Source organism: Danio aesculapii, chromosome 4 (assembly GCF_903798145.1).
Source record: "Danio aesculapii chromosome 4, fDanAes4.1, whole genome shotgun sequence".
Taxonomy (NCBI): domain Eukaryota; kingdom Metazoa; phylum Chordata; class Actinopteri; order Cypriniformes; family Danionidae; genus Danio; species Danio aesculapii.
Window position 1 is genome coordinate 37,298,931 of NC_079438.1, and position 13,553 is coordinate 37,312,483.

The 13,553-nt window shown below is 39.3% G+C and overlaps 1 protein-coding gene across 2 annotated transcripts in view; it reads left to right on the forward strand.

The window, feature by feature from the left end:
* Window positions 1-13,553, forward strand: part of lin7a (lin-7 homolog A (C. elegans)) — a 106,071-nt gene that overhangs the window by 31,674 nt on the left and 60,844 nt on the right. For both annotated transcript variants that reach the window (XM_056455579.1, XM_056455578.1), the window contains exon 2: window positions 5,508-5,626. In XM_056455579.1, coding sequence (XP_056311554.1) covers window positions 5,508-5,626 — 119 coding nt within the window. The remainder of the gene's footprint in view (window positions 1-5,507; window positions 5,627-13,553) is intronic.

The following is a 13,553-nucleotide window of genomic DNA, read 5'->3' on the forward strand; positions in this document are numbered from 1 at the left end:
TTTTTTCTTTTTTAATATTTCCCGAATGATGTTTAACAGAGCAAGGAAATTTTCACAGTATATCTGATAATATTTTTTCTTCTGGAGAAAGTCTTTTTTGTTTTATTTCAGATAAAATAAAAGCAGTTTTTAATTTTTTATGAACCATTTTAGGGTCAAAATTATTAGCCCCTTTAAGCAATTTTTTTTCGATGGTCTGCAGAACAAACCAACGTTATACAATAACTTGCCTAATTACCCTAACCTGCCTAGTTAACTAGAAAAACATCTAGTCAAACATTATTTACTGTCATCATGGCAAATATAAAATAAATCAGTTATTAGAAATGAGATATTAAAACTATCATGTTTAGAAATGTGTTGAAAAATCTGTTCTCCGTTAAATAGAAATTGGGGAAAAAAATAAACAAGGGCTAATAATTCAGGGGGGCTAATAATTCTGGCTTCAACTGTATGTTTTATCTGCTGTGTTGTAAAATTGTAAACAAACACCAGATTGGCGAGTACCTATCGAGTCATAAAATGTGATTATTGGCCGATACTAATCTCTAGCCGATTGATCAAAGCGTCCCTATAACAAACTGCTTCAAGACTGGTTTCCTACTGAAGAATAAAAAAAGAGCTGCATACAAAATTGTATACTACATTTGGATACAATTACATACTGCGTTGTATGAGTAGTATGAATGGAATTTGGACATACTACATCTGCCTTGTTGTCTTTAAAACATGACCTATTCACATCAGTTGCATTGCTTCACTCCTTTTCATAAACACATTGCAATTTACCTAGTCTCACTTCGTTTTAAAAGTATTTACATTGTTGAAGAAATGTACATACTTTTGAGTGCAAGAAGTAAAAATTTTGGGACATACTACTTTTGTACTGTATTGTTCTGCTTAGTTACGTGCCCTGCTGTCAATCATCTTGTCACATCATTTACATTTTTTCATATTTCCTTTCCTACCATATTGGAAATTTTCAATTAGATTTGATATTAATTAACAATCATTCAAACATCTTTACCAAAGTGTCAAACTAGACCTTATGTTGAAATCAAAATCCTCCACATGTCAGCTCGATCCCATTCCCACAGGAAATCCTGCCTTTCATCTCTTCTCATATCGTAAATTATCCACTCCTCACTCTGGAATTGCCCCTTCTCATTTCAAAACTGCAGCTGTCACCCCTATTCTGAAAATACCTGGTCAGGATTCCAATAATTTTAATATCTTTCACCCCCTTTCTAACTTACCCTTACCCCTACCAAAATTCTTTAAAAAGTTGTTGCTACCCAACTCCACTCCCATCTCACACATATTAACATTTATGTATAAATTCAGTCTGGTTTCATGTCAAGTCACAACACAGAAACTGCACTCCTCAAAATCACAAATGATCTCCTTATGGCAACTGATTCTGGATCCATCAATATTCTCATCCTACTCGTTCTGAGTGCAGCCTTTGATACAATATCTCACTCCATCCATCTCAACAGATTAACTTCCATTGGTATCACTCACACCCCCTTGACTGGTGTCACTCATATCTTTCTGGGCGCACTCAGTTTATTCAACTCAAAAGTATAGGTCACAGCCCTCCCCAGTTACCACAGGTGCTCCCCAGGGCTCAGTCCTGGGACCCTCTTCTTAATCTATCTCCTCGACACCCAACTTTCACTTTCTTTCTATTCTCATATCAATAATAAAACAAAGTCTGCATATGTGGGGCAGCACGGTGATGCAGTGGATAGCACTATCGCCTCACAGCAAGAAGGTCGCTGGTTCAAGCCCCGGCTAGGTCAGTTGGCATTTCTGTGTGGAGTTTGCATGTTCTCCTCGTGTTCATGTGGGTTTCCTCCGGGTGCTCCGGTTTCCCCCAAACACATGTAGTATAAGTGAATTGGGTAGGCTAAATTGTCCATAGTGTATGTGTGTGATTGAGTGTGTATGGATGTTTCCCAGTGATGGGTTGCAGCTGGAAGGGCATCCGCTGCGTAAAACATATGCTGGATAAGTTGGTGGTTCATTCTGGCAACCCCAGATTAATAAAGGGACTAAGACAAAAAGAAAATAAATGAATGAGTCTGCATATAGTCATCTCCGTAATATGAATCATCTCCGCTCCTCTCTCACCCATCACTCCGCCTCTATCCTTGTATGTAGCCTCGTCACCTCACACACTGATTATTGCAATTCTCTCCTTTATGGTCTTCCACAGAAATCCCTCCATAATATTCAACTAGTCCAGAACTCAGCTGCCCGCATCATCACCAAAACTCCTTTTCACAATATCACCCCCATTTTACAATATGTGCACTGGCTTCCCATCCAACCCAAAGTCGAATGTAAAATCCCCCTGCATACATTCAAGGCCCTCAATAACTTCGCAACACCTTATTTGTCTGTTCTCCTCCCTATCACCTCTCTGTTCCCTCTGCCCATCTCAACACAATGGGGAGCATAGCTTTTAGTCGCTCTACTCCCAAACTCTGGAATTCTCTTCCCCCTGACATCCGCAACATTGACTCTCTCCCTCTGTTCAAATCCAGACTTAAGACTCATCTGTTCAAAATAATCTACTCTTTATAACTACATACTACATTCTGTACCATGTTTTTGATCATCTTCTCTATTTTTATACTGTCGGTTTATTTTTTAACTATAGAATTGTGTATATATGAAGACTTCAGATGCAAAAACCTTTAAGTGTCGTCTGAAATTTCCATCAAATATGAGTATTATTCTCAGCCTCCTTTGTTTATGTTGAGTTATTTCACTTTGAAGACAATGAAAAGAACTTAATCTTTGCCATAGAAGTGAAATTACGGAGCCTACACAAAGGAGCCTGATAAAAATGCTCATTTAAGAAGAAAATTTCTGACAGCAAATAGAGGTTTATGCATCTGAACTCTTCATATGTTATACAGTGACCTTGGGTTTTTTGAAAGGCACTTTAAATCAAATGTATTATTATTATTATTATTATTATTATTATTATTATTATTAATAATATTACTATTATTAATTAACCATTGGTTTCACATTTCTGTAATATTTGTAGTTTGTAAACCTGTGTTTGTAGTTTTAACCGAGTTCAAGTCCAACATTAGTGGTTACAGTATACACCGATTTGCACTTCGAATTTCTACTGGAAATAGTAGACCATCTGTGCAACTTTGGAATACTATTTAGGATAGATAGTATGCAAATTGAGAGTATAATATCCACTGGATGCACAGCTCATATTCTTGCCATCAAGTAGCAGGTTATCCGGGTTTCACCTACTGTTTTTCAAATACTATGGTTTTGGACATACTGACATACTGTCATTGTATTTAAACAGGCTGCACCATAAAGAAAGTTCATTTTGCTCCATTTGTTTTGTTGTCAGGACTTGCGTAGTGTCTGTGCATCAGAAACTGAACAGGCATCTGTCAGATGTGGCAGATTTCATATAAAGTTGATACTTTGATAGCTGTTGAGGGCACATCACCTATAAACCACTGCTTCAAGAAAATGAAAGCTAAATCCAGAAAAACTAGTCAACCTCACTAATAAATAAGCGCCAACCTGCTTTCACCACGTAGGACATGTTCCTGGAATAACATCTACGTTGATCCTGGACCAACATTCCAGTCAGCCAATCAGAATTAAGGGATAGGTTTACTGTTTATGTTAAGTTTAGGCTTAGGTTAGGTTTATACACTTCTGCATGAAATCCTACTATTATTCCTCTCTGATTTGAGGAATAATTTACAGTAATGGTTAGGATTAGGGGTAGGGAATAGCTATGGATTACATTTTCAAACAAAAATGATGCTCCAGGATCAACATAGATGTTAATCTAGGATTGCATCCTACTTGGCAAAATCATGACATGCAATAAATAAGACAGCTTATCATCGCTTTCCAGGGTAAAGCTTATTAGTTTTAACCATTTAACCATTATTCTGGTACATGCTTTAATAGACCATAATGGGGACAAGAACTACAACAACAAAAGAATCGCATTTATCTAAAAGCACTGTTTTCCATTTTATTTCTAGCTAAATATGTGCTTAGACTCACTTGTTTGACAGCTGCGTTAGCTTCTTGCATTTTTTACAGTGTCTCGCACATGACACAGCATTCTAAGAATAAAGTGTTCAAGTTGTCTCTGATTTTTAAAGTTGTACTGCACTGCATCTTGTTTTTTGCAAAAGCTCCTGTTTCTTTCTCCACTGACTCCAAGTTCCTTTTAAAGACATGGTTTAACACAAAGTGGCCTTTGTGTTTATTTCCACAGAAATCTGATATATGGCAATGTGTTACATTGCATAAACATTATATACAAGTTAATTTTTGGATTTCACATATAAAAAACATGTCATATATGCAAAATATATAATTATTATTTATTATATATTAAATATATATATAATTATTTCAAAAAATGTCCTATTTGTATTTGGAATTACAAATATGTACATAAATATTTAAATAAATTAGCTATAATTTTATATATGTGCTCATATATGGCCATATATAAACATATACAAACATATATATCTAATTTATTTGAACTTACACATATTTGAAATTCAAATGGTCAAAAAAAATTAACAGACTTTTTTCTCAATATTTTTGGGTTGCACATATGACATATGTTGCATATATATGAAATCCAAATATGAACTTGTATATCAAATGTCATTTGCATATATTTTCATGTATCAGATTTCTATGAGTTCCTCACAATCAGGTTGTAGGTTATTTTTCTTCAACAAATCATACTTTTGATTTTAATTTAATTTGCGGCTTTTGGTGATTCATAAAATGCAAGTCGACAACTAAGTTTGAGACCAAATTAATACCCGTGGCTCCTGACGATTCAGTGTGGATTTATGGCATGTAATGAACAAAAAACACTGAACACTATTCACAACATTTACATTGTATAAATAGTCTGTTTAAACTGCAAGTACACACAAATCTTCCAAAAAAATACTCAAAGTACATACACTAATGAAGTATTTTACACCCCTGCAAGCAACTACTACAAAATGACTAGAACACGCAGTATCTCTCTAATAAGTCTGTGTTTTCACACTCTACCATCTGCCCTTGACATGAATGAGAACTGATGGCTCTTTCCAAGTATATTACACCACCCTGATGTGTCTTGATTACAGACTGGACCACAGAGACCCAGACAGCGAAAGACACATATATTCTGGCCGAAACACGCCATGACGGGACCCCCAGTGAATGAGTGTCCTGTAGGTCTGCAGAACAGAGGGGGTACAGCCAGTGTGATGTGCCTTTTGCTTCATGTAAAGAGAGCACTGATTGCTTTCAGTGGCCCCTCTGGCCTTCAGAAAGTCTATTTCCATTATTCCAGCAATCGATTCGCTGCAGCTCCGCCATCCCTCTGCCCTTTACTGCAAACTTTGGCCTCGTTCTGAAACACAGGCCCTCAGGTTCTCAACACATCTGTGTTTTCTTTCTCTCTCTTTCCATCTCAGATGTGGCCAGAGCGATTGAGCTGCTGGAGAAATTACAGGACTCGGGTGACGTCCCGGGTCACAAACTGCAGTCCCTGAAGAAAGTCCTACAGAGTGAGTTCTGCACGGCCATTAGAGAGGTGAGACCTGCGTTTGGCTTTTGGTTTAGCACATTATATTCAGAACACATGGTGTAAATATATATCCTCATATTTCAGTGATAGGAGTAGTTTAACACTTTAAAAATGACTTTTGCTGTTGCTTGTTCAAATTACTTATTTAAAATGAGTTGAAACAACACAATTCCTATGTTTTTGGGGGGACAAATTACCTAATTTACAATCAAATATACTTAAAATTGTAAAAACCATTAAATTCGGCATGATCTGGAAGCTGGGATCGTTTTTTTTCCACTTTTTTTTCATTTTGTATTGTGACGCAGTTCCTAGAGAAACAGATCTTCCTAGAGAAATAGAGGGACATGGTTAACATACTTAAGACATGCCTAAGACAGACATAATCTGACAATTTAACTAAAAACAAACTGGAGGTGCATTTTCAGATTTGAATTAAAGATTACAAGGGCAAACCTTTTATTAATGACATGCACAAATGAATTGTTCACCACAAAATTAGCAATGGGAGCCAACAAAATCATGGTAAGTTTTAATAAATGGTTAGTTTTGATTTCATTTGTACTTTAAGTTAACAGTTTGCGTATGGGACAACATGAAGAGATTGTGTTTTTACAGTGAATTTAATATAAAAATTCTGTCATAAATGAAGAGAAAAGGGAAATGTTTAAGAACATGTCCAGGCTGCTATTTTGTTACATTTACAAAAAAAGAAAGAAAAAAGTGATGTGTCCACATGACAAATCAAGAAGAAGCTGAAGCCATAACAGGACATAACATGTCCTCCAAACATGTCTTAATTGTATTTGAATTGCACTAAATATCTTTCCCAATTATTTTTTTATGTAATCCTTCAAATGAGTTTGCTTCCTTGCTTAGTTCTCTTTAATCATTTATATTAATTCTTATTTCTATTGCAGAGCAGCAAAGGAAGTGTTAGATACAAACTGAAGATGAATTTGGCATGAACTCTGCTTGACGTTAGTGACAGATTTGTGTTGAGGTTGTGATGATAGAAGTGTGTCTGTCAAGCAGAGATAGTGGTGTCTGGTGCCTGTTTTACTCCGCTCCTTCTGTGAACTCGCAGAAATGCAATTATTCAGAGGATGAGATTGACCCGGGCAACTGAAGTCTAAATGGGAACATCTTCACTTTAGGATTTGTACTTCCACAGTTTCTAAGCTGCACAAGCAGAACTGCACTAGTACACAACTCTAAATTTACCTCTTACTGACTTACTGTAAATATACCTTATTGATGGTTGATCAAAGAGATAGTTCACCCCAAATCGAAAAATAGCATAATTTATTCACCCTTGACTTGTTCCAAAGTTTTTTTTGTTTTGTTTTGTTGAGCACAAAAGAAGATATTTTGAAGAACGCTGAAAACCTGTAAGCATTAGCTTTTTTCCTTCCACCTATTTTTATGCGTATTGATGAATATTGCATATAATATGTTTAATGTAAACGCCAAAATGAACATACATTTTGAACTTATGCATAAACCTAAACTTTTTATCTGATAAGACAGAAAAAATTGCATAAACTATAATGAATTCACTTTCAACAAATAAATGCCACACATCAAAAAAGTAATTTTGGTCAGATAATGTAATATCAAAAATAGATTGTGATGGGACAGCATTAATAATGATCAAACCAGCTCTCTGACCACATTGTAAAAAAAAGACTGAACTGTTGTTTTGTTAATTCTAAACTCTCTCAGCTAAAGTCAGTCATCAAAGTAGTTCCCAGAACCTTCTTGAGTGGCTATGCTCGCCAAAGTGGGAGTCTTTAAAAGCCACTGTGCATTCATTGCTATTCATCTTCATCTTCTGAGATGCACATACATAAGAAAAAAAGGCCCACAGTGGCTTCTCCTACCACAGCAAATTCCTATTTTATTTGTGTTATTTGTCACCAGTTTATCAGAAAGTTACAATTTTGTTCTCTTTAACTTTTTGGATGGAAACAGTTCTTTATTCATAAATATTTTATGTGATATTCCAGTTCCACATACATTTAGTTTGTATGGAAACATAGCTGTTGACATCCATAGTAGAAAAGACAAATACCATGGAAGTCAATGGTTACAGGTTTCCAACATTCTTCAAATATCTTCTTCAGCGTTCAACGCAACCAAAAATCTCAAACTGTTTTGGAACAAGTCAAATGTGAGTAAATGACAGAAGACATTTCATTTTTGGGTGAACTACCCTCTAATTTTGGACATCGCTGTTGTGTATGGTTTTGAGGTGCATGCAGCTTACACGCAAAGTTAAACAGATGAGAGTGAAAAATTAACTGAGCACTGATGAGTTCATGAAACATTCTCTGCAACAAAACTTAGGGAAACAAAACTAAGCATATCCTGTCACATATTCTGTCACATATGCGCGCACTGTCTGTGTTTGTGCGTGTGCGCGCTGTGTGTGTGTGCATATCTGTGTGTGTGCGTGAACTTTGTAACGACATTGTGTTTGACTCATCGTTGCAACTCCACAACGAATGCATAAAATATTCATTAGGAAAGTTCTTACTGTAGTATTTCTCTTAACACTACATGAGATCTTCTTCCATCATGTCTAACTGTTGTCTGACGTAACTGAGGGCGGCACACTGACAGGCATGTGGAAATGGTGGGCGTGAAGGACTAGCCTTAAAGGCGCAGTACACAGAAACCGCTACCTGCTGATCAGAGCTATAAAATAGAAACTTATAAAAGGTATAATAAAAAATCTGATGGGTGTTTTGAGCTGAAACTTTACAGACACATTCTGGAGACACAAAAGACTTATATTAAATCTGGAAAAAGGGGTAACCTAGGTGCCTTTTATAAAAAAAAAAATGCTGTGCCAGAGACACCTTTCAATCACTGTTTTTTTACACTATTAATCACATGGATCAATTTATTAATCATTAATTTAAACGATGATCACAGAGGATACAATATTATTCACTACAGAATTTTCCAAGTGCAAAGGCATTTTCCCTTTCAGGGGTGTTTGTGTGCGTGTTCAGTCTAATGCAGGACAAGAAAAGAAAGCCATTATGTTAATTGCTTTGTCTATTTAATTAATTATTACCAGGGTGATTATATGCTTGCTTTTGGTGTGACACCACAGCTGTGCTTTCTGTCAGTAGTGGGCTGAGCTTGTTTAATCATGTGCTTGTTTTGAAACAGTATGAGGAGGTTCGTGACCGACTATATGATAAACAAGAGGGGAAAATATACAAGCAACATTCCTACAGTTTTTTGAAGATTCCAAACTTTTGTGGTTGGAGCTGCAGCTCTTGACCTCAGCATAGTCAGCTCTTATAAGCATAAGCATATTCTTCTTATTATGACATTAGAACAGATCGTGCACTTGAGGAAAAGAAGCAAGCTAACATGCAGAGCAGTCTGCATCTTTTATTATTTACATATATTTACATATTAGGGCTGCACAATATATAATTTCAGCATCGATATCGCAACATCTGCAATGTTAAGTTGGGATTATAATTTAAATCATTTGGGCATAAGAAACTATCACATTTCTAGCTGATGGATGCTGGATGGACTCCCATTTCTAGCTTTAATTGTTTTGTTTTTTTCCAACAAAGACAGTAGTCAACATCTGTAACAAAAAGGTTTAGAATAGTTTAAAATAGTTTTAGGACAACTTTGATTTTTGAGTTGGTTTTGATCCACTTTAAATGTTAGCTATACTGTATACAGTGTGTTATTTTACATTACATCATTTTATTGCTGTACCTCAATACCGTTAGTCTCTTTAGAAAAAATAAAGTTCTGTCTATTTCATTTGTATGTGTATGTTTGTTCTAATGTATTAATTGATGCTTGTAACTTCTTTTATGTTATGCACATACACACCCGATCAACGTAAAATTTGAAATTCGAAAAATTAGAAATTTTAAAAATATTTAAAGTATCTCAGGAAATTATATTCAAATCGCAAAATATATCGTAGAAATACAAAATATTCACAAAATATGTCAGTTTTTGCCAATAACGTGTAACCCTATTTCATACACAAATCTTAGACTATGTCTTTAGTTTGTTGTGAAAATTAGGGACCATGTCCACAGAGTAGTTTTTTCCGAAGCAGAGAGAATTTTTTTCAGTTGTTGTCAATGAAAGAGCCAATTTTTTTTAAATGGCAGCAGCATGATGAGGCAATTAGCCTCCATTTTATGTAAATCGATGATTGCTCTGCTTATCCAACTACCAGAGCTTTACAAAAATGCGCTCACAGATGATTTTTTTTTTTTTTTTGGAAGAATGCTGGTGTTTTCAGCGTTTAGTGTTTTCAAAAAAAAAAAAAAAAGGACTTTGGCAGGCATATATTCTTTAGATGAAGTGTTTATTACTCAGCAAAAACGGGTAACAATTTAAAATAACTACACACTGAAAATTAATTGATTTAGCATTAACAAACAGGTCAATCGTTATTTGTTAAGCATTACCTCTACATTAATAGGCGTTAGTAAGCAGTTTATAAATACATCTACAAATGCTGTATTCTTGACTTATAAGCAGTGTTGGGCACATTCCTTTAAGAGTAATTACTTATAGTTACTAGTTAACTTTCACAAATAGTAACTGAGCTAGTAACTAATTATAAAAGTAACTAATTACCAGGGAAAGTAACTATTGCGTTACTTAAAAAAAAATCTCATTTGTCAAATGACAATAAAATAAATATAAAACATTGTACATTTCTCTACACTATTTTAATGCTGTTGTGGGACAATGTGAGAGACAACCATCAAATACAACATATCATTATAAATATTAGAAAATAAGGAAAAGTGGTGCTTTTATTTTCTGTTTATGAAAGCTAGCTTTGAACTTGTTGTATTTGCCATGGTTCTGGCTCCTGTTCATTGGTGTGAAAGACTTATTGTGCGTGTCTTTGTGTGAACACCCGTACTACTCTGTCTCTGATTGCCAAGCAATGGAAGTGTACTCTATTTAAGCCAATTATCACGTTCTCAGTTACACCACGTTGACAGACACACCAATCATCATCACTGGTTGGTTATGTGTCCTGTACCAGCCCCGAACACACACATACCCACCCCAGAGAAAGAGAGGCTGAGAGAGATGCTGTTTGCATGAAAACAGCTTCAGCGATCTCAATAATAGTAACACACATTTTATGGTCAGTAACGGCAACTGTGTTGTAACGGGGGAAACAGTAATTCATTTGATTACTCGTTACTGAAAAAAGTATCGCCGTTAGCAACGGCGTTTATTTATGGTGCCACTATTTCCATCACCGCTTATAAGCACATGTATAATGTGCTTAATGATTGTATTTTTTAATACTTTGTTGATTAATTTTTCATGACTAAATTAAGTATTAAGTATTTACATACCATTATTCTATTATTTACAGACCAGAACATTATTTAATGTTGATGTTTTTTAAGGTCATTTAGAATGATTAATAAACTATTCAAATTAACATTTATATGTCTTGTTATTCAGGCATTTAGTAATAGATAATTTTATGTTAATAAATGGTTTATTAACTCAACATCATCCAGTTCCCCTTTATATGGGAACTTCAACGTGTGTCTGTTATTAAACAGACTTTTGGGAGTGCTTTAGACGACCAATCACATCTGAAGATAAGAAAACGGGCCAATGAAATGCCAATTGAATTGGCGGAGCTTAGCTCCACAGCTGAAACTGATGAGCCAATTAGGGCTATATCAGTCGGCTGCTGGAGCCAGCTCATCAGAATTGTTGCTTCAGACCCGATCTGAGACTGAAGAACCCTTCTGCTGAGCTGACTTCCAACATTGAAGAAAGCATTATTCTCACCAGTGCGAGGGAAGACGTTCTAGCGGCGGTCGAGCTGGGTTTCCCGTCCCCTTGGCGTTTCGCTGGTGACCTGAAAGAGCAGTTTTTTAAAAGAGCAGAATTCCCTAAGAGAGCACACGGTCGTGCAGCGCGTCTTTTTAAAGATGTCGTTTCGACCGTGCGTTTCTGGATGCGGTGGTTTCCTCTCCCCGGATGACAGGCACAAGTACTGCGTCACATGCTTGGGGGTCCAACATGTTGATGCGGTGCTCGCGGACAGTTCTTGCCCGCATTGCGATGGCTTGACTGTTGCGCAACTGAGGTCGCGGCGAGCTCTTTTATTAGGGCAAGTCACCCCTGCTGCTCCCCGCCAAGCGGTTAGCACTCGGGCAGGCCTGAGGGTTACAGTGGGGGCTAATCCGTCGCCTTCGGGCCCGCGGACCCCTCGCTCCTCGTCAGTGCGCTCTGTTTCTGCTTCGAGTGTTAGCGCTGGTCCATCCTCTGGGTTGGCCGCGCTCTCATTAGATGACACCGGGGACGTGATGTCCATCGCTGCATCGAAGGGGGGGCTGACATGCTCTGATGAAGATCCGGACCCCCTGCCACCCTCCGGGGTTATCAGTGAGGTTTCGGATCTGGAGTCGAACATGTTAGCCGTGTTATTCCGGGCTGCTTCGGCCGTGGGACTGGAGATGGCTTGTCCCCCAGAACCGCAGCCGGACCGCTTAGATGGGTGTTACGTGGGGGTGAAGAAGGCGAAGCCTTTTAGACCCCCCGTCCCCTTCTTCCCGGAGGTACACAGAGAGCTCACGCAGGCATGGAGGGCACCTTTTTCTGCCCGGTCCTCGTGCGCTCCCGCTCTCACCTCCCTCGATGACGGAGCGGCCAGGGGTTATGAGGCGATTCCCCAGGCGGAGCGTGCTCTGTCCGCAGAGCTGCTCCACTCGGAGAGGTCCGCCCTCACTCCCTTCCAAAGCGTGCAGGTTATCTGAGTCTCTCACGGCCAGAGCCTGCACTGCTGCGGGCCAGGCCACCTCCGCTCTGCACGCTATGGCCACCTATCAACGCTACCAAGCCGAGAAGCTGGCCAAGATGCAGGAGGGCGGTTCTCCCCCAGGCTTGCTGCATGAGCTCCGCACGGCAACCGATTATGCTCTCATGACTATTAAATCGGCTGCTCGTGCCCTGGGGAAGACGATGGCCACATTAGTGGTCCAGGAATGCCACCCCTGGCTGAGCTTGGCTATATGAGAGACGTTGACAAAGCTTGCTTTCTTAACGCTCCCGTATCCCAGGCTGGCCTTTTCGGCGACACCGTCGGGGAGTTTACCCAGGAATTCTCCGCGGTGAAAAGCAGTCCAAGGCGAGGGGTGAGGTCATCTATCAGCGGGCTCGAAAAACTGCTCCTCCCGCTGCCCCTTCCGCTGCGGTTGCTCTTCGCCGAGGGCGTCCACCCGCGGCTTCATCTGCTCCGCTTTCGCTGCCCGCTCCGGCCAGGCGGCAATGCCGAGCCTCCCGCGGGACTGCAACGCCCCCGCCCCAGGGCGCCGCTAAGTCCAGTAAACGGACCGCGAAGCGTTCCTGGGACGGGCCATTCGGAAAAGAGGGGACCTGCTCTTTCCTCGGTGGGGGGCCGAGGATTATTAAATCAGTCCACAACGACTTTAAACTCCTCGCTGCCGGCCCCTGGGCTGGCGGCAACCAAATTTCCAAAAGAGCAGTTTCCTCTCTCTCCGGATGTGCGAGCCCGAGTACTGCCAGTCTGGGACGCTCCGCCTTTCAGCTCGCAGCACCGGGACCCTTCGCCTCAGGCCCTCAGAGTGCAGCAGGACGGACTCCTTTCTCTCACTCTGGCCTCACTGCGGGATCCAGGGAGGAAGGTAAGAGAAATTCTCTTATTTTCAGCTCTTCCCCGGGACGCACCGCTTCCCGGGATGAGCACTCCCATCCCGAGCTGCCCCTCCGCTGGCACGTCAGTGATCGCTCCGATGGTGCCATTAGCGTGCGCTCTGCCAGCCTGGTTAGCGCTGCCCAGCGCATCGCGGTGGCTCATACGGACGGTCAGACTCGGCTATGCGATTCAGTTCGCTATTCGCCCTCCCAAGTTCACGGGTGTCCT